Below are 21889 nucleotides of genomic sequence, written 5' to 3'. Positions count from 1 at the left end.
CTGAGGATGTCTGTTGTGGACATCAAGTCGTGGGTGAATGTATTATTACTGCGTCGAGGGAGCCGTGGAAACCAGGACAGCCCATGCAGGAGGTATGCAGTAACTCCTCCCCTCACTCTGCGTCCTGTTACGTCCTCCTCCTCCCCCTCTCTGGAGCCAGCAGCAGCACAGGAGCTGCCGTGCCTCGTCTCTACACGGAGGAGATCCCGTAAAAAGCCGGAGTAATAGCAAAACCCCATACAGCCATGGCAGAAAACGCCGGCTTGGAAAACCACCGCATCAAGAGCTTTAAAAACAAGGGACGTGATGTCGAGGTGAGCTGACATATCAATGAGAGTGTTAACAACATGAATCCAGTTAGTTTAACGTAGAAAATGACAGTCTTTGGGCCTCGTTGGAGAGCCTGGCCCCGGCTGCAGCTGCCAGCTAGCTAGCAAGCTAGCTAATGTAAGCTACCTTGAAGAGTTCGCCATCAGTGCTTATTGGCCTGCCTTGATAACGGCACATTTCTACTGTAATTAAGCGTTTGTAATGATCTTTTTCCAGTTAACATCAGTGGCCTACTAATATTCAGTAGGTAATGTTGGTAAAGAGTAAGCAACATCACAGTCGGACTGTTGTAAATGTGAGAATTGAGGGCATACGATGTAGCTGTCACTGCCAGCTAGCGTTAACTAGCTTGTTGGATGGACACCGGTCGCAGGCGAGGCTGGGCCCGGCCGGCTCCATAATCTTGACATTTGCTATGCTTTACAGTCAGCTGACCTTAGGTAACGCCAAGGCTAATTTGTGAACGTCACGTACATTTGTCATTATTAATAAAAACGTGGGTTTAGTTTGAATTACATGGTCGGTCCACATCCACCCTAACCAAACATTGCCCCTCCTTGTTAGCTTGCTAACGTTGACAAGCAGATAGCTGGCGTGTAAAGCCAGGTGAGGCAGCTAAACTGAGCTGCTAGCTAAGCCACTGAACACTTCGCAGGGTAGTAATGATGGGATGACCTCAGTTTAACGACCTACTTTGATTTTATAAAACGGCTAAATGTGTTGCTAGCTAAACCAAATGTAAGGTCAAAAAGTAGCTGTGATAGGGGTCCATTAGCGAGTGATTGGCACGTTAGACTTGGGAAACATTGAACAAGCAATACTATGTCATTATAGTTTGACATTTTCACGCGTTGACTTTTCTATTTTAGCGTGAATGTGAAGGATAGTTGTGTGGCTGTACTGACGAGTAACATAATCTAGAAAACACCACCGGTGTACAATGTGACCCACTGGCACACCGACTGTCGTCGCTGGGTTTTGCAGCATCATTCAACTAACATCTAATTATAAACCTCTGTGACAGCATGTGTCTGTAATGCTCATTGACATGATGACCAAACCATTTGGCAAAGGCTGATCTCAGACGAGCCCAGACAGGACATATAGCTGATGTAGTTGAACCAAAGGTAGATGTCAAATATCTAGTCTTGCTTAGATTATACACAGTATACGATTTATCAAAATGCCCCTCTCCCAACCAAAGTGTCAACCAACAAAGACGTAATCACAAGCGAGGTCTGTAAGTGTCCCTTCACAATCCATCTATGGAGTTTCAGCCTCAACTTGCCTAAAAACACAGATCTACGCCCCAGAGGTGGTTGTTTTGATACTTGGAGTCAGTGTGACAAGCACATGGCTACTATGACAGACAGACTTTGCCAAGTGCATTCCTGATGCTATTTCAGGCATCTTGGATGTCTGGGCCCTCTTAAGAGCCTCTGCATGTATTTGAGTTTTACCTAAATGGATGACTCAGACTACAGCAAGAAGAAATGCCAGTTTGGGTCTTATTTATTTAGGTCAGGCACAACAGACTGCTCTTCATTTCTAACATCATTAGAAACAGATTTGAATTGCAAAGTAGTAAAGTCTCACTTGCTGCAGGTCATAAGTTCCTTCTTTGTGTTCTTGGATGTTACCGTACATTGGATTGGTTTAAGCATTTCTGGTGTCAGACTTGTCTTTTTTAGTATTAACTGAGGTGTTTCTATTGGTTCCATTAGTTGTGTCTTTTCAGGCGTATATTGTTTTAGGAGCGGTTCATCTTTTCTTATTCAACAGAATTAGGCAAATTAAGATCATTTCACTGTCCAGCGCTGGACTGTCAGGCTGGACTATTGGGTTTTGATGTTCTGCTGTCCGTAAAGGGACATTTATTTGGGTCACTGTAGTGGAATTATTGTTGTTTTGCAGTGGTTGGGAGACACCTCTCTGCTCCGCGGCCTCCTGAGTTATGACTGTCCCAGATTACGCAAGAGGCTATTTAGGAAGGCAACATGAACCTCTTCAAACAGTCACAAGATCTCAGTCCATCTCAAACGGTTCAGGATGAACTGGAAACCCAACCAACACACAAATACAGCAATTTAGTTACTGTCTTTTCTCACTTGTGCTGCTTTTGAGTCGCTTTATAGATCTCTGGTCGTCATATGGGTTGCTGGTGGTTACTGTTACTGTATGATTCAATCACAGATTTATGCCTAAATTGATTTTAAAAACAAAAAGTCATCTACTTACCCCATGTTGTCAAGGTTGTCCCATTTTAAAAGGTTATAAGATGCCATAATTAAAATGTTGAGTGTAATCTAAACTTATGGAAAACATACAAATTGATGTCTTTTGCCTTATTACATCATTTTGTTATCCGTGTAAAAGGCTTGTATGTTCTTCACTGCAATGAAAGGTTGAATTACTGAAAAATGTGGGGAAAAACACCATGTCTCATTTACCGTCTTTCTTTTTGTTTCAGACTATGAGAAGACATCGAAATGAGGTGACGGTTGAATTGAGAAAGGTGAGAAAAGATGCACCATCTGTCTACACACACATACACACCAGGCCTCAGTCAAATCTTAGAAATTTGTCCGGTTCCAGGCTATTTAGGTGGAGTTGGAAGTGTAATCAGACAGAACCATTGTATGTTAGGAGGCGACCATACAGTCTATACAAAATGGTTAGAGAAAAGGTAAAAGCTGCAAATAGCAGCAGAATTGGGCATTTCAGATACACAGCACCTTGTAACACGTTCCAATTAATTCATTGTTAATATCAAAAACACAGCTTGAACCTAAAATGAATTGGCTAATTATTTGTCATGAGAACTGTTGCAAGCCATGTGTTTTTAGTTTCCGTCTACACGTCAACTATTTCTTTCAGTTCTGATTTAAAGCACACTTGTGTAATTTCCTGTCACCCCATACTTATTTGTTGTATCCCCTAACATCTTATTGGTTGGTCCTCCAGTATCTAGGTCCCTTCCAAACAGACACAAAGGCTTAATCCCATTTCCAATTTTTACTGCTACCACTCATTTTCGAGTGCCCCTTGCCCCTCAGAACAGAGTGTGTTTTCAATCTCCCAGTACAAAATAGGACAACTGTTCAAGACCCTCATATGTCATCATTTGTCGTCGATGGTGTTTATGTACACACCCGGACAATCCCAGTATAATATCGTCAGCTGTGGCGATTTGTCTTGGATTACTCTGGCAATCCTTGTATTATCACAATGCCATTTATCTGATAAAGACAGAAAAAACATGGACGCTCACAAATCGTTCGCAACTTCACACTAACAATCAAGTCATCACATAAAAAGGACACTGCTTCATTACCTGGCCACTAGCTAACATTAGCAACCTGTGCTTGTATCCTGTCATTCTCTGCACTGATATTAACGGAGCGATACCAACTGCAGCAGCTTCAATGCTCGAGTTAAATTTCAGATGTCATAAACCATCAGAGTGGGGAGATGCAACATTGTTGTCCGTCAATACGGGACCGTCATACACAAACCCGCAGTTGCAGTGTAACATTAGCTAGCTTGCTAGTAAGCTACTGAGATGTCAGCACACTGGTAGTGAATGTTTTATGCCTGTTACAAAAAAAAAGGATCATAATACACTGAAACGACACAGAGTTCTCATAACTCTAGGTTTGAAGTGTGTCTCTGAAAAAACCTCAGTTTGGAGGCCATGTAGCCCGAACACTTCACCCTGCTTCTGTGTCCCAACAAGAATCGGGACGCCCTACCCCTTGGCTAAGTGGTCAAGACAAGGGGTGAATTGGGATTGGACCTAAAGCTAGGATCTATCAAGCAATACAGATTTCTGTTTTTAATTTTTTCGTACAATATATTGTGGCAACAATGGTGCATTGGATCATAATGGGGCATTCACGTTAATGTTCTTTATGTGACGCCTGTTGATTATTTACTCTTGACTGCTAGCAACCCGTTTTTAAATGACATGATGTTTGGACTCTTAATTGTTTCAAGTAGGATATACAGTTAATGGTTAAGTTTGTTTCTTTGGCGAGGAAACCACCTTTGGCTAATTATTTATGGCACAGACAGCACATTACCCACACAGTGGAGTTTTTATTTTGTCGTTTGGCAAACTGAGAATTTAGACCACTTAACTACAGCTGATTAATTACAGCTGACAATTACCTTTTAAAGTTAAATTGCATTACATTGAGTTGTAGATGGAGTCAGAGACATTATACCTTTTTATTCTTACTGGAGAACAAGCCACATCTAACACTGTTACAGTCTGTATGCTGAAGGTCTGCTCAAGGCGCTTCGATTTGCAGAACCAGAAATGGCTGAATTAGCTGCAGCTTCTCTCAGAAATTGTTATGCCTTCTGCACATAGTTTTGTGTATTTTGCAAAAAAATTGATTATTCATTGAAATTGTTTTTGCCACGGGGAACAAATGTGACTTTTTAAAGTATTTATAGCTCAACAGCAGAAATAGCACATAGAGGCTACAAGGTATTGTACTTGGCTCGCATCAAAGTCTGGGGTCACTTTTTGTTACAGGGCCACCATGATTTTTTTGTTTACTTATTGGAATTGAAAAGAAGGAGGAGCTATCACTTTTTTGATGTGGTGCAGTTGTCTGGATTGTTTTCTTAACATATGAAGAACAGGGTCGTACTTTCAGTAGGTATTGTGTATGTGCAGTTTGTGTATACAGCATGTTTATTGACGTTTTGGTCTTTTAATCTGCACAATGGGCCTTAAATGTAACGAGGGCTAGAATTGGATTTAAATGCCACCTGGCAGCTTTAGTTTGAAGTTGTGTAGCGCTACTTCAAATGAACAGTGTCGGGTGGTCATCATGTTTTCTTGTGAGTGCATATTCTTTGCAATTACTAATTTCCTCCAGTCTGCGACCCTTAGACATCACAAGATGCAGGCGTCCTCACTTATTCAGCTTCCCTCTGATCTTCAGTGAATGAAGCCAATGCATGGGGTTGATGTTAGTTCAGGGCGTTTTGAGTTGTGGTGCTGCTGCTTTATGATGACGTTGTCTAAAGAGATTTAATACATCAGTTTGATCTGAACAGACACAATGTATGCATTTCTCCTTCTGCTGCCTTCAGCAGTGACCTCATCAGAGAACAGATATAAGATATTATATATATTATTTTGTTTCCCAGTCCTAACATTTTTGAAGCGCTTTGGAGGATTGTCTATCACAACGTAGCATAAAAATATTGCTTCTATTATTATTTTTTTAAGGCCATATCACCCAGACCTTCCCTGGAGTCTGAAGGAACTGGGCCTTGTCTGTGTCTGGAGGACATTCTTCTTTTCTTTTCTTTTCTTTTTCTCCGGTCAGAACTGTGAACAGAGACTCACTTGAAAACAGAAGCTTATAAATATTCAGTGGTCAAATTTGTCTCAGTCTTTGAGAAGATCCTCAAGATGCTCCTCCATAAAATCAGGATTGAGCACATTGATTGCAGTTGTGGCATCCAGAGTTGTCTATATCATGGATTGAAATCAATGGCCACACTGTCTTCAGACTAAAAAAATATTTTTTTATTGAAATTATGGGGCTTAAAGATTTGAATATAGTTCAACAGCAGTTGAGTTTTGATAGCTTTGAGGTCTTGTGTTGCCTTGGTGTGCTATTTTTGTACCGCAAAATGAGTTCTGTCATACACCTTTTTAACTCGCTGATGAGGTCTGAGGCTGTTTCCATTTACACACAGTTGGAGGCTGATATGGGTTTGTAACTGATGAACAGATCAGTAGTTAATAAAAAATATTGATACGGCAATATATCATATTGTTTCCTCCTGCGATAAAGTTATCAATACACCGGTGCCAATGACAATATTTTTTATTAAAACGGTCTGGTGCTGTAAATGGATTCTCCTGACACTTTGACATACCAGAGTCACTACTTCATGACTCGTAGTGGTGCAACAGATTAAGAAAGAATTTTGTGAGCCATATTTGTTTTCTTCCTTTTAAACATTTTGACTCCAGAATTGTTCTGCTTTATTTCAATTCAACTTTTTGCCAGTCAGTGTGGATGATAAAGAGGCACTAAGCTAAAAGTCTATGAACTCTTTCATACATTGTTTCCTCTCAGTTTATGTCAAATTCTGTGAAACTGACACCTCAATGCAGTGAATAAATACATTATTCCTGCACTTTTCCTTTATTGGGGCATTTTGAATTAAACAGTTAGACAGACATCATGATATATCATTACATGATTGTCTTGCGATGTATAGATTATTGCAGAATTGCTGTATCGTGACACTATTTTTATTGTGGGCAACACATCATGAATGGTCTCGTATCGTGAGGTACTCTGTGATTCCCAGCCCTGAAACACAATACTAACACAATCAGTATGGCTCATTCATCATGGTTATACCCACTGCAGAGTCCAAAATGACTTCCTCTGAAGAGCATGGATACCCACAGCACAATAAATTATCATTCTAATAGGATTTATCTATTGCTTTACTGATAAATTTTACCCACATGAATCTTATTGGCATTTGTTTTATCATATGGTTTCACTTGTAGTTGTTCGTTCTCAGTGTCCTGGAATAAGGAAGGCATATGTAGGTAGTGGAAGAGGAAGGTGCCCTCTAGTTCTTGGAAGCAAGTGCCAGACATGAAAAGATAGAAACAGAAACGAAGCCTTGCCAAGTCTTCGCTCCGTAAAGATGTGTTTTTCATAGCTTGGCACGGCACAACATGAACACCGTTTCCAGCATATTTGGAGATGAACATTCTGATGATGGACGGATTCACTTGCAAAGCATGACTTGGTGTCGGGCCATCTGAACTGATTATTCTGATAAACCAAACTCAGGGGACACTTTGTGCTTGTGGTAAACAGGCATGTAGAGCAGCAGAGCTATCAGCAGACATTTGGAGGACGCTGTCGCAGACGGGCTTGTTGTAACGTAGAACGTCACTGCTATGAGTGCTGAGGTGTTCTCAAGTCTAGCACATTCCATGTAGCTGGATCAGAGCAGCAAGAAGCACTGCACTAGCTGATTAGTCATCAGTGACGCACATCAGCATGATGCACAGGAATGTAGGGCAAGGGAATCTCCTCCTACCACTGACTCACATGCCCTGTGAATTGATGGGATGTGTGGGTCTCTCTGCCGCTGTGTATGTGCGCTGAATGAAAGTGTGCTCGCTGGGGGGAGGTTGTGGAGTGTATTGAGGGTGAAGGTTCAGTGTCCTTCAAAGATGAGTGTGTGTTTGCTTTGTGGACCAGCCTGCAGGCAGATTTCTCTCACTTGCCCACTCGGTGTGGGATTTCTAACATCTAGGCTGCTCTCCTGAAAGTAAAAGTTTGAGAAAGAGAGAGATAGTTTTTGAGGAGGGCCTCGATTCACTGTTGCTTTAAGAATTCATGAATGCACTAATGAACACTTTCATCTCCTCCCCTCATAGCTTTTCTGTCTTTTTTTTCCCCCTCTTGTCAGAACAAACGAGACGAACATCTACTGAAGAAAAGAAATGTCCCACAGGAGGAGAGTCTGGAGGACTCTGATGTCGACTCAGACTTCAAAGGAGTAAGTGTGGGTGTGCTTGACTGAGAGATGCAGTGAGACTGGACTGTCTGGGCAACAGGTCAGAAGGGTTAAATCAAGTGCTCGCTTAGAATAAAATGCATCGGTGGGAAAGTTCTGTTTTTATTTGGGATTTCCACCCAAACAAAAGCATTTACAGTGCAAAATAAATATCTGATCTGATTTTTCTCTGTTAGAAATATTTATCATTCCAACCTTCAAAGAGCTAATTCACCTGAATTACAATAACAGCTTCTCCTCAGTTAAGATTGAAAGTTCATTCTTGATCTTGCAGCAGACAAAATAAGTCTCCATAAAAGGTTTATTTAGCAGTTGTTCATAAACTTTCAATCATACTACACATTCTTCCTTAGCAGATGTACGGTAGTTTTCCCAATTGTCCTTTTAAGTAGTGTTTCACAAGACTTCAGCAATATTACATAAGTGTGTGTTACCGTCATTTGTGGCATGACAGCAGTGGCGGTCCTAGCTTGCATGACGCCATGGGTGAACCTCACCTTCACCCCTTCTAAATTTCTACTTGGCCAATTAGATAAAATACGTTTTAACATCTACAATCCCATGACTAGTTGAACTAGCTGCTGAGGGTGATAAATAGCAGGAATGTTTTGAGGCTTCATAACAGCTACATGATGTCTGGTTTGGTGAGCTTAGTTTGTCATTGTCTTGCCGTGTGTTTACATGCTGAATTTGAGTTTTGTAATATCTGCTGCTGAATTGTTTGGCGCCATCACGCTAAAAACTAAAAATGAACTAAAATTGTTCCAACAGAAAGAAAGAAAACAGCTGATAATGTTATCTGTGGATTATTTATTTTCTTACTTTGAGCACCACGAATGAAAGAGTTGGCAGCAGAAATCAAAATTTGAGACAAAAAACTCAAAATAGATGAAACCAGAATTGAAGGAGTTCATCTTTTGTAGAAGATGTACTTATATCTCCCAAAATATCTTGAAATTATTTTGAATTGACCCATTAAATCTCCCTCACTGGTGGTAGCTTTTACTGTATGTACAAATATACCCTGGTTGATGAAGTCTGGTTTGTAGATCCAGCTCTGTGTTCTCTCTGTGCCTTCTTGTTCCTGCTCATAATGTAATGCTCTGTATGTGGGCAGACTGTAGTAATGTGCTGTCCAAAATATCTCGAAAGCAATTGACTTCTGATGACATTGTTTTAGTAGATTAATGAAATCATGAAGAATGGCCTGCAGAGAAAGCCAATTTGTGCATTTTAATCACAAACAGGAATTTCAGTGTCAATTTGTGGCTCACAGGAGCGTCAGTGAGAGAGGAAAGGGAGAGTACTGATCAAAAACTGGATGACCGTTCTGAGTGTACTGTGTGTGTTTATCTTAGAATATTGACAGAAATCCAAAATATCACTTGACTCTAAAACAAGCTACCTGGAAGTGGGGCGGGACTTCCACGCTTTATTCCTTCAGCTCTATAGAGTGCTCCAGGAATGACCCCTAAAGCCTGGAAATTATTGATTAGAATTATTAATTGGTTTTTATTTAAAGGGTTTTTGTCCGTGGTTGACTCAAGCTTAACAGATGTTAAATGTTTAGTTTTATGACAAACACATCAGTGAACACCCCACTCATGAATTTTGGAGCTCTGACGTGTCTTAAAATAGGGGATGCTAACAAATGGCGAAATAGAGTGGTGTAGCAATGACGTATTTTTGTAGGCTAACCCAGAAGTTAGCGTCACCCTGGATTTTGGATTATTGCAGAAAATCAGCTCTGTGGCAAACACAAGTTTATGATACGTTTTGTTCAGCAAGATAATCTTCACAGATGAACTATGTAAATGTAATCACTAGAAGTAAAAAGCTAGTGTTAGGTTATAAACAGACTACAATGTGGTCGCATTACTTAAACTTCAAAATATTTAAGTATCATAAACTTGCCACAGACCTTATTTTCTGCAATAATTGAGCCTTTCATTGCAGGAACCAGGACGAAGCTACCTTCTGGGTTACCCTTCAAAAATAAGCCATTCCAGCAGCTCTCTATTGAAGGTTCAGGGTCACTAAGAAAGACACTTTTGGTAAAACAGAAGTTGCAGCTCATGAATCATCCCTCCAGCATTTTTTATATTCTGGACCACTAATGTTCATGTTAGACACCAAGATGCAGCGAGCTGTTAAAGTCTCTTTAGATGTGTTAAAAATGTAGCACATTTATGTAAATACTATAATGTGGTGTCAAGTAAAGGTCGGTTACATTTGGTATTATTGTTTTTTTTTTTTTAGTTTGTCAAGATGCAGAAGTTAACCCTGCATCTGATGATGTTTTTCATCTATCCATTCCATATACTACATTTTGTAAATAATAAGTGAGTGGCACGAGATACAAAATGTTCAGGACATTAGGTTTGCTTCAATGATGGCATACGTTCAGCAACTGTGACTGTTAATATTCATCTCCATTTCTCTTTTTGCAGCAAAATGTCACGCTTGATGCCATCTTACAGGTAAGAAATGACATCACTAAAACCTTCAATTATAATTATGAGTGTACTGGCAGTAGCACCTGACCTGTTGGCTGATTATGCTGTGCTCACATTTATTATGGCCATCCCTCCTTGTCACTACAGAACGCTACCAGTGATAATGCAGTTATCCAGCTCAGTGCTGTACAGGCAGCCAGGTGAGGGATGGACAGAACACAGGCATGCATACAGACATCAGCTGTCTTTTGTTTATGAAGTTCTTGAGTTTCATTTTCCATCCTTTGTCAGAAAACTGCTCTCGAGTGACAGAAACCCCCCCATCGACGACTTGATAAAGTCCGGGATCCTGCCTATTTTAGTCAAATGCCTGGAGAGGGACGACAAGTAAGTCTGCTTCCAAAAACAGTGTGTGTGTGTGTTTGCCTCCAGTGTTGTTTTTCTCTGACGCCATGAACGGAGTGTTCTAGTTGTTAAGACTGCAGACTGCTGTGATGGATTACTGACGCTGCTACATGAAGTCTCTGTCGCAACTGAGGCTTTGTGTGTACGAGAGAGTATGTGCATCCTACTGTGTCCACACGTGAGTGTGTGGAGGCGCGCAGGGCAGTTGGCTGGTCTTGTCAGTCCAGGCCAAGCCAAATATAACAGCATTCCTGTCCCTCGGAGTTCCCCAATTCCCAGGACCTTATGTTCACTGAGGGGGGAGCATGAATAGTTGGGGGTGGAGGAACTTGTGAAGAAGTTGTAAGAATTTTACCATGGCAACCATCAACGGATCACGTCATGTTAACATGTAACAACTGCTTAAATGGGATGTTTCTGTTATGTTTGAGTTTATACAAAATGCAGCAATGCATTTAAGCCCATGTGCTTCTGTCAAGAGAGAATAATTGTCTACTATGTTGCCATAGCATTATGGCACAAAGCCAGGTCAGCTCAGCCTAATGATATAATGAGGTACAGAGTCACAATGTACAGCATGAAAGTGAGCACGATCAAGAATAGACAAAAAGTCTTATCTGAGGCCTTCAAATGAAAGCTGTGAATGCATGACACAGCAGAAAATAAAACTATTGGGTCCACAGGCAGCCAGAGTGACCGGTTACATCACAAAGAGCGCCACGCCTTGTTTCCTGTTTTACATCCCAGCTAAAGCTTTAGAGAGCCGTAGGAGCTGCAGATCATGGTTGGTTGCCTGATGAAATATTTAGCGGGGTAGACAGACTTACCACCCTGTGCCATGATTTACCAGCATTTGGCTGGTGGGCGGTGTGAGGATCACTTGCAACTGTGTGAGCTCTATTATTTTGTGTTGCATCATTAAAAAAAATAAATAAAAAATCTTCCCATGACAGTCTTCCCTTTTTGAGTAGAGTTCACCAAACAGCATGATATCCAGACCACTGATCCAGAGTCAGATGTATTATCCACCACATGTCTGTTTCCACCAGGGATTCACATGATTTATTATTGTTATTATTAGTCCTTTTCTCTTTTTAAGGAAACCTTTTATGGAAAATGCCACCATGAGTAACAAGCTTTTCATTAAAATAATTTTTAGTGGGAGGCTAAAAACAGACAATTGTATTATGTGCTTGGGGGAAATCTAAAAATCAGCCTTGAAAACATGTGATAGCAGCTGGGAACTCAGGAAGTGTTCACATCAATATTTATCATTATGATTATTCCCCCCGTTTTCTGTCCCACTCCACTGTGGAAACTAAATTAGCTTTCTTTCTGTCTGTAACTTGACTGTTGTTGTTTTGTTTGCCCTGCAGCCCTTCTCTTCAGTTTGAGGCAGCCTGGGCTCTGACCAACATTGCCTCTGGGACATCAGCACAGACTCAGGCTGTGGTCAAATCCAGTAAGTTGACCCCACATTCTGTCTATGTTTGTATACTGTCTGCAATCTGCAGCGCTAACATATTTATTTGTTTTTTCACACAACGGGGCAGTCAGTTATTTTTTGGATTATGTTTTTATTAGATAACAGTGGACTCTTATTTTGAAACAAAGCCAACATGGCTGGAGACTGGAAACCATTATGAGAATTAGTTAGTGCAAAACTGAGGGACAGCGACTATCTAAACACTAAAGCAGATTTAAAAACACTCTAAAGTTAAACGGTAACTCAGCCAATTTTTTTTTTTTTACAAATTAAAGTGTGTTTACAGGCCTTAGAGAGTACTTTTGCATATGTGATAAAAGTAGTATAAAGTCTTTAGTGGCTCCAGAGAGGGCTGCATGCAATGTGATAAATTGCCTACAGTGATGTCACTCAGTGGCTAAGATGCATTGTGGGTAATGTAGGCAGCAGGTTTTGAAAAGAAAGAAGAATGAGTGAAATCATAAAGCAATATCTCAACAGTGTTATAAGAGGGCAATGTTAGACCAGTGGACTGTTTTTCAAAAACCTGGTGCCTATATTACCCACAATGCAGCTTAGTCACCCAGTGAGCCACTGTTTTATATAGGAGTCGTGACAATAGGCTGTTTGAAATATGGATGGAGTTTTCCAGGTCTGAAAAGTGAAGCTAATGTGGAAGTTCCTTAAATCTGCATTTTTTTCTAATGGCCAGCAGCGGGCGACTCCTCTGGTTTCAAAAAGAAGTTTGATTGTATGTAAGCTTATGAGAAAATGACCCTACTTCTCACTTGATTTATTACCTCAGTAAGCAGTTTCCTCATTAGTGTGTGGTCTCAATCGCTAGTTTGAAGTTTTCTTCAATACAGCATGATGTTCATTTAGTAAACTGTGGTCCCATTTAGAGTTGAACAGACAAGGAAGGTTATGCTTTAGGCCCAGAGTGTACATGGTGATTGACAAGTTGCTACCACGGCGTGTCCTAGCAATAGTCCGTCAGGGTGGGCTTACACTCAGTTGTGACAAAGTCATGGATTAGTGTTTATTTGATTTAGCTTTGAGTGTGACCAGGCAACAGCTTGTCACTGCAGTTGAACAATCTTGTCGCCTTGGGCAAGTTGTTGATGCATTGATGTTTGTGTGTCCAGATGCAGTGCCCCTGTTCCTACGACTGCTACACTCTCCCCACCAGAACGTATGTGAACAGGCTGTATGGGCTTTAGGAAACATTATAGGTGAGTAGTCGTCCTCTAATTGAAGTGTGCATATGTTTGGGAGCAACTGTTCAGAGACATGCTGACCTCTGTCCCATGCCTGCCCAGGTGATGGTCCACAGTGCAGGGATTATGTCATTTCCCTGGGCGTGGTCAAGCCCCTGCTTTCTTTCATCAACCCATCAATCCCCATCACCTTCCTCCGCAACGTCACCTGGGTCATCGTTAACCTCTGCCGCAACAAGGATCCACCACCGCCCATGGAGACTGTGCAAGAGGTGGGTGTGTGTGTGTGCAGGCTTTCATGTGCCAAACAGATGGATGTGTTGCAGTTGACGGTTTCTCTGCAGGCTGAGTCACACACACAGTTGCAGCGTCTTTTCAGTAGCCAAATCAGCCTCATCACCCAGGGGAGTTTCTAACTATAAAGCTCTTGTTGCGACATTTGAAGTCTGGATTTGACAGCTATTCCTCTTTGTGATTTTCTTCTTTTTTTCTCTATTTGCCTTTCACTCTGCCCTGTTTTTTGCCTTCATCTTATCCAACTACTCCTCTGCCTACATCCAACCCACTCACAACCTACTTTTCTTTCCCCGCAGATTTTGCCCGCTCTCTGTGTGCTAATATATCACACCGATATAAATGTAAGTATCAGAGTGAAGGGAGATCCTCCCAATTATTTTATATTTACTGAAAAATCACTTGCTTTCTTCTGAAAGCCTGACATTTTCCTAACAGCATAATTACTGTAAACGGTCTCAGGAGTTTCCTGTGTCTGTGTGTTTAGATCCTAGTAGACACAGTGTGGGCTCTGTCCTATCTGACGGACGGGGGCAACGAGCAGATCCAAATGGTCATCGATTCTGGAGTCGTTCCATTTCTTGTGCCTCTCCTCAGCCATCAGGAGGTCAAAGTTCAGGTGAGACTTTGTTTTACAGTTAGTCCACAGTCAGGATTAAATCCTCAATAAATGAAGCAAAGTAATATCTCATTTTTTAAATTGCCCTCCTTTGTCTTCATATTGCAGACGGCAGCTCTGAGGGCGGTGGGTAACATCGTGACAGGGACAGACGAGCAGACACAGGTTGTGCTCAACTGTGATGTTCTCTCACACTTCCCCAACCTGCTCACACACCCTAAAGAAAAGATCAATAAGGTATCACAACCACAGCCTTCATGTTGTTGTTGCTTTAATGTTCATTTTCTAAATCTGGTGGTTTCTTATGGCTTAGCATGGAAATGTGAGGAAGGTGTGAGCGTCTGCGGACTGCAGTCAAGTTCATGACATTTATGAAAGTTATTCGTTTCACTTGTGAAGAAGTCTAATAGGAGCCAATTTGTTATCGTATGTTTCCCCTTACTGTGTAGGGAGGTTGTAGTTGTATTTTTTTTATTTTTATAGTTTTTAATGTAAAAAGGACTGACACGGCTATACATATAATAGATGGGTGGATGTCTTACACCCACCCCTTAAAACATTTTGAGAGGTAACAAAAACTGACATGTCTCACCATGAGGGCGAACAAACTCCCATCAGATGCAGTTGTAACAAACTAATTTAAGAAACAAACATTTTAAGTTGCTGTAGCTGGAATATATGCAAAGTCAAGTGTAAAAGATGTATGGAACAGGAGGATAATACAGAGTTATTGCACCAATTAAAAAAATATATATATTTTGAAGCCCAGTCATCTACTTTATTAGCTGTTTATTTATTAGCCCAGTGAGAAATATAAATGCCTTCTCGTTTTGGATAAATATCCATGCCCATGTGGAAGATAAAGTGGCGGTTTTGAACATTTGGGATTGTTCTGTTTGCAGGAGGCAGTCTGGTTCTTGTCCAACATTACAGCTGGGAACCAGCAGCAGGTCCAAGCTGTGATCGATGCTGGACTGATTCCTATGATCATTCACCAACTGGCTAAGGTTTGTGCATGATGGAGGGTCAGGAAAGAAATTCCTAAAGCTTTATGTTCTTTTTTTCTTTATATTTAGCTTCCTCAATAGATGGTGTCAGGCTTTAAATAAAAATGTAAAAAATCGATGTCAGTATGTACTCAGTTGCATCGACACGCTCTGTGTTTTGTAGCCAGAGAGGCAACACAGCTCTTGGTAAATGAATGAAAAGTGGCCTACATTTGTCTGTGTGCCTTGGCATGGTGCTGTTGTAGAAAAACTTGCTATGAGCACACCTCAGTGACAGCCTGTCTCTCTGCAGGGTGACTTTGGCACTCAGAAGGAGGCAGCATGGGCCATCAGCAACCTCACCATCAGTGGGAGGAAAGACCAGGTGAGCTGGACTTTGGGGCCATTGCTGCAGAAATATTGAGCTTGTTTCAAACCATGTACTGCTATGAGATGTATTTTTTATTTAGCATAATGGTTTCTATTTATTTTTAATATTCTACAATTTCAGTACTAAATGCTTACCTCACTATTTAACTTTTTCAAGAAGCAGCTCTGTTGATGTTATTAAAGAATAAAAAGAGTGAAATTGTATACATGTTAAGGTCATTGTGAGTAAAATACAAGGTAGTAACCCATGTTGCCTGTGTTGTAATCGAGTATGGACGTGGTGTGTATGTGTGGGTTTGTGTAGGTGGAGTTCCTGGTGGAGCAGAATGTCATCCCTCCATTCTGTAACCTGCTGTCAGTGAAGGACTCCCAGGTGGTGCAGGTGGTGCTGGACGGCCTGAAGAATATCCTCATCATGGCAGGAGACGAAGCCAGCACTATCGCTGAGATTATAGAGGAGTGTGGAGGTCTGTATCTGTCCGAGGGTTTGTTTGTACTACCCTTCAGTCTGCTCTCTTCATTTGTCTTGGTCTTCTTGTAAATTTACAGTGTTATATTTTTTTATTTGAGAAAATTGGTTAAATTATTTTGTTTTGATGTTGTCTGTTTATTGTTTTTGGTATATATAAATTTAAATTTCTACTAAGCCAGCAATGAGTGAATTTTCTGACTAGGGATGCACCGATTGTGAAATTCTGGGCTTATTCCAACGTTTAATCGAGAGCCAACAGATTTTTTGTTGTTGGCGTTTATCTTGTTTTTCTGCCATTGTTTACTCCCCGTTTCGTGCCAGGGAAACAAATAAATCTTAATTATAAAGACAAAAACATACACATTATGAAACAACCTCTCATATAACCTTCTCTCACATGAAAAATATTCTTTTTTCTGAATGGAACTGTACAATTTAAATGCTGTTGTGCTTAAATCACCGTACATTAGCCTTGTTATATTCATCTTTTTAAAAGTCTGACATACTTCCCTTTGGTATCCAACATGGTTATGAATATTGGTATTTTTCAAGGTATTGTATCAAAGATAGAAATTCCACTTCATGACAACACTTTTTCAAAGTCCAGTCTCATGTCATGTATTTTCTGACAAGCCGAGTTGCAAGCCACTGTTCAGCTGATGAGTTGGTGCATCCCTAGTTTTGACATATTTTTACAGTTGAACTATATACCCACACACACTCTGTCTAAATGTTGTTAATAACAGAGGAAAGGTTATATTTATGTTGTTGGTTTTTTTGTTGTTGTTTTTTCAGGTTTGGAGAAGATAGAAAACCTGCAGCAGCACGAGAATGAGGATATCTACAAACTAGCCTTTGAGATTATTGATCAGTACTTTTCAGGAGATGATGTAAGTTTTCCACTTGTGTGATTTAACACAAAAATCCAACTTTTCCTCAGTTTTTCCTGCTCAGTCAACAACTTTTTCTGCTGTGATCTCACAATGATATTTGTCCATTTCAGATTGATGAAGATCCCAGCTTGATCCCCGACACCACTCAAGGAGGGACCTTCAACTTTGATCCAGCTTCCAACATGCAAACGAAGGAGTTTAATTTCTAAACGCCAGGATGTTTGGTTCAACCAGCTGCACGGGTACTCTGTAATCACCCCAGACATTCATCCATCTCTCCTCCAACCTGGCAACCTGGTACCGAAGGATTTACTTAGCATCACTTCAACATGGAAACTCACCACTGAAGGATTTACCAACCTTGCCTCTGCACTGCGGGGTGTTTTTTTGTTTATTTTTCAAATGGTCATCCTTCACTGAACACGGCAACCCTTCACTGGAGTCCTGGTCATTCAACAGGCACGTCACCATCAGGCAACCTGCATCAGGAGGATTGCCAGCTTTCTCTGCCAGTGCTTCAAAATATCACACAAATAAAACCAGAAGGAAGAAAAAGCCTTCGTGGCAAGATTTAATTGCCAAATGTCAAGTCTTCATAAAGACAAACAAGCACATTTTCAGTCACGAACACACACACATATACACACTTTTTGACACTTAGAATTTGTGTGCATACTTCTGTTAGAAGCCATCATATCACTTGTGGGGAAGAAAATACTGCTGTTTGTTTGTGGTTTATTTTTGTGCTTTCCCTCCCCTGGATCGTCTTCTGGTGTTACTTCACCCACGCGCACGCACGCTAACATACAAGTACACACACACACACACACATCGTCACTTAGTCACACGGATTCCCGATGGCCGGGCCACCCCAATAACCCTCTCACCCAGTTTAAAGAGTTAATCCCAGAGCTAAGCCATGATTTAACCACGGACCCCCACTGCCCTCCCAGGGGAGTCCTGGGGCAGGTGGAGGGGCGAAAGGGCTCTAAGGCAAAAAGAGGACTCCGTGGCAAACTGACTGACGGGACTTCTGACTCAATGACGTCACTTTTTTAACGTGACCTCTGTTGAATTATCAAACTTGTTTAAAAAAAAAAATCATCAAAAATGTGAAGAAAATGCCATAATTCTCTTTTTATTTCAATATATACAACTGTAAGACCTGCTAAGCGCCTGCTTCTGATTCGGCAGAGCGACAACAGTTTTTGTGTTTTTACGGATGTGAATGCCTGTCACGGGAGGAAGCACCTTGAGGTGAAGGCGCAAGAGACTTAAGAGAAGAGGAACATGTCAGCTGTAGCGTTTATCCCCCTACAGGACGTCCATTTCTGCAGCAGGAGCTTCGTCACGTCCTGTGGTCCAGTGATTGCTCGGGACTCCCCTGTAATGTGAAACTTGGAAAAGGGGGGGTTCAACAAAGGAAAAAAAAAACAAAAACAAAAAAAAAAAGTGTGTCGAGCTCAGATATCGACCTGAATTGCTTATCTGATCTTATTTTAATTCTTTTAAATTCTCTCTTCAAACGAATATTTTAGGTTCATGTTTTCAGCTTCTCCTGGTTGAGTCTGTGGAGCGTTCATGTTTTTTTTGTTTTTTTCCTTTTCTTCAGTCTTATGCACACGTCTGAGAGGCATATCGATGTCTGCCTGCAGAAAGGGACCTATACTCAATGAAGACTAGACTTATATAACGAGTACAGGTCCTGACCTTTACAGTACTTAACTACTTTTTCGATGAAGAGGTCACATGTCATCACTCAATTTGAATAATTGTACAAAACAATGTGATGTGTATCTCTCCTTGCCGTCTAATGAATATATGAATATATTTACCTAAAGCCTGTACAAAGCTGCTGCAGCTGACAGTCGTTGGATGGACGATAACTTTACTGTCAAAGATGGCTGGGGAGGGTTTTTCTTTCTTTTCTTTTTTTTTTTTTTTTTTTTGAAGCAATATTTCTTTGTTTCATTGTTTTTATTTTTGACTTGCATATGTATTGTGATGACATGCTGATAAATTGGAACAGGCTGTTTTTTTTTTCTTCTCTCTCTTCGTAGTGGTGACGGGAAGTTTAAAATGCACCGTCCCATGTCCCAGTTGGTGTGCGGGTGCGGGTTCACGCTGTCAGATGGTGAACCTCACCCTAACCCTGGTCTCGAAGACTTTGTGATCCTCTGGTTGGCTGCTAACTACTGAGAGGGGGTCAGAGTAAGGTGGGTGGGGGCGGGTAGGGTAGGGTAAGGGAGGGTCACACTGGGGTTTTAAATATTGGGTGGGGGTTGTTACGAGCAGCCCGGGCTTGATTTTGGGACTAGCTGTTTATTACTGAACAAAACTATGGAGAGGGTGTACAGTCATGAACTAGCAGACTAGACCGAGCCACTTTAAAGATTTACAATTTCGTTGCCTTGTATCCAAATTGGATACAAGCTTATGTTTGTTGCAAGATTTTTACTTGCTAATGAAAAGTTGTTTTAAATAAAATAATAGGAGAAAAGCAACAGACAGCGTTTTGGCCTCTGATTGTTTATATCTTTTTATAAATTTTAGATTGAATTTCCTCTCTTTAAGGTGGCTCATTGATGCTTTCAACTCTTGTGCATATTAAAGACAAGAATGAGTTGAAAATCATTGTGCCTTTTGTTTTTCATTTCAACTAAAACTAGGTTTTATTGAATAGAAAAGATTCTTTGAGCAACTGGAGACTATTGAAATGGGAGATGTGGCTACAGTAACATGTGGCCTCCCTGTTGTTGGAGTTTGCCACGGGAAATGGTCAATGCTGCTCTCTGCTGTTGAGAGTAACTGCTCCCCTCCAATCTTATTCACTGAACATTGTAACACACCATTTCTCCCACTCATTGCCGCCCCTCCCTCTCCCAAACACCACAAACCATCATTGCCATATTTCGGTCATGGGATTTTGATCTCATCTCTTCTCATCTCACCCTCAGGACATGATCTGTGTTTCTGATCCTAACCAAAATAAACTTGCTGTTTAGCCGTTGGATCCTGCGTGCTTGCAAGTGTTGTGATTCACACATACAAAGGTTTTTAGTCAGATTGAAGTCTGAGCATTGATGGGTTTTAAGTGTTTTGTGATTTTTCTTTTTTTTTTATTTTACCCCTGAATTTATGGCCCATGATAAGAAGGCTCTACGGCGGGTAATTAAAACCACCCAGAACATCATTTGTAACGATCTACCGAGCAGTAAAATCAGTGAGGTGCTTGTGTGGAGCTCAAAGGATACTGAAAGACAACTCTCAGCCCAGCCGCAGTCTGTTCACCCTACTGCCATCTGGCAAACGATACAGAAGTATCCACTTTCATACCACCAGACTACAGAGCCGCTTCTTTTTTCGAGGTCCTTAAAGTTCACCTAAAAATGAAAATTCAGGCATTATATCATCATTTAATTATATAATGTATTTTTCTGAAATTTTAATTGTCAGGCATTGTATAATTTCTCCATTAATATTAGCATAAAGAGACTACAAACTCTTCGTTACACCACCGTGTGTTGTAAAATAATAAATGAACCTTGCTAAGACATGCTTCACTTCCTCTCCATGGGTAAGGGCAAAACTGACCATAAGTAAACGGACACTAACTCTGCTCTTACCTCCTGCCTTTGTTCTTGTGTGGTGCAACTTTTTCATTACAGGTCAGATCTGAGAGCAACCAATAACAGGATGGTGGTCATTAATGTTGATTCTTTTCTTTCTTCACGTGATGATGTTTGTGAGTTTATCTGGCAGCTCAGGCAAACCAGTCATGCTGCACAGATGATTCCAGGTCAGGGCCGATTAGGTGGTTGGTGCTAAAAAACGAGGTTATACTGTACACTTAAAATGGCTCATTGTATACTAAACATGTTTGTTTTGGAAGTGGCATAGATTCCGTTTTCTGATTGAGGGACGTTATGTGTGTGATCTGCTCGCTCCAGGACAATGATTAATTCGGCCTGAATTTGGCAGACTCTAACAAATGTAAAATAAGGTAACTTAACATTTACTCTGCCTGACCATGATCCAGATTCCCTTATTTACTGTGTGGTCATTTGATTGAAATTTGGGAGGACACATTCAGTATAAGTTGTAAACTGAAATGCTAAGCCTTAAGAAGGATTTTTACCTTATTATTGGGCCTGTGAGCCGTTATAAAAATACAGTTTTAATACTTGACTCCATCTGTTGATTTTATGCCTACATGATGCAATTTCCAAAATAAGTGGATGTAATTTAACTACCACAAACTAACACAGCTAACTTTGTAATATTCCATCAGAGGAAGTAAGATTTGAGGTTCATTAGGTCCACTTAGGCTGTTCTGGAGCTTTCAGTGGTGTTGCACAATCTTCCTCTGCAGATGGAGATGCCAAGTTGTCACCGATTACAGAACTGTATGTGATATGATGGAAACTCCAAAACAGTGACTGTATGGACTTTTGTCAGCTGAGTTCTGGGATGGTTTCTGTGGCTCTGGGCCAAGTCTAATTACATTGCCGTTTGTAGTCTGCCACGCTCAATGTACCTGATGAGTACGCAACCCAAAATAACCTAGAATCATTTGTGCCCAATGTTTTTTCCAAAAACCCAAGAATCCATGAATAAGCGTCTGTATTTTTTAATTAATTATTTGATTTTGCGCTCTGGACTCTTTACGTTTCTTTTTATTTATTTTATTTTATTGTATTTTTTGTATACTTTATTGAATATAATCACAAACAACAAGGCATGTCAGCCTTTAAAAGACCTGAGTGTGCTGAGTGAAA

The 21889-nt window shown here is 40.7% G+C and overlaps 1 protein-coding gene across 1 annotated transcript; it reads left to right on the top strand.

Moving 5' to 3' along the window:
* Window positions 1–14: 14 nt before the first annotated feature.
* kpna3 (karyopherin alpha 3 (importin alpha 4)) lies at window positions 15–19348 on the top strand. The gene is made up of 17 exons (XM_084361976.1): window positions 15–314; window positions 2801–2845; window positions 7807–7896; window positions 10365–10394; window positions 10518–10570; window positions 10662–10757; window positions 12152–12237; window positions 13386–13472; window positions 13560–13729; window positions 14051–14095; window positions 14239–14370; window positions 14479–14607; window positions 15273–15377; window positions 15670–15741; window positions 16051–16213; window positions 17014–17108; window positions 17222–19348. The coding sequence occupies exons 1-17, from the start codon at window positions 246–248 to the stop codon at window positions 17318–17320; spliced, it is 1566 nt and encodes a 521-aa protein (XP_084218102.1). The 5' UTR covers window positions 15–245; the 3' UTR covers window positions 17321–19348.
* The last annotated feature ends 2541 nt before the right edge of the window (window positions 19349–21889 follow it).

The sequence above is a fragment of the Pagrus pagrus genome (genome assembly GCF_965226575.1).
Source record: "Pagrus pagrus genome assembly, chromosome: 9".
Taxonomy (NCBI): domain Eukaryota; kingdom Metazoa; phylum Chordata; class Actinopteri; order Spariformes; family Sparidae; genus Pagrus; species Pagrus pagrus.
Note: the sequence above shows the minus strand (reverse complement) of the source record. Positions and strands in the feature narration are given on the sequence as shown.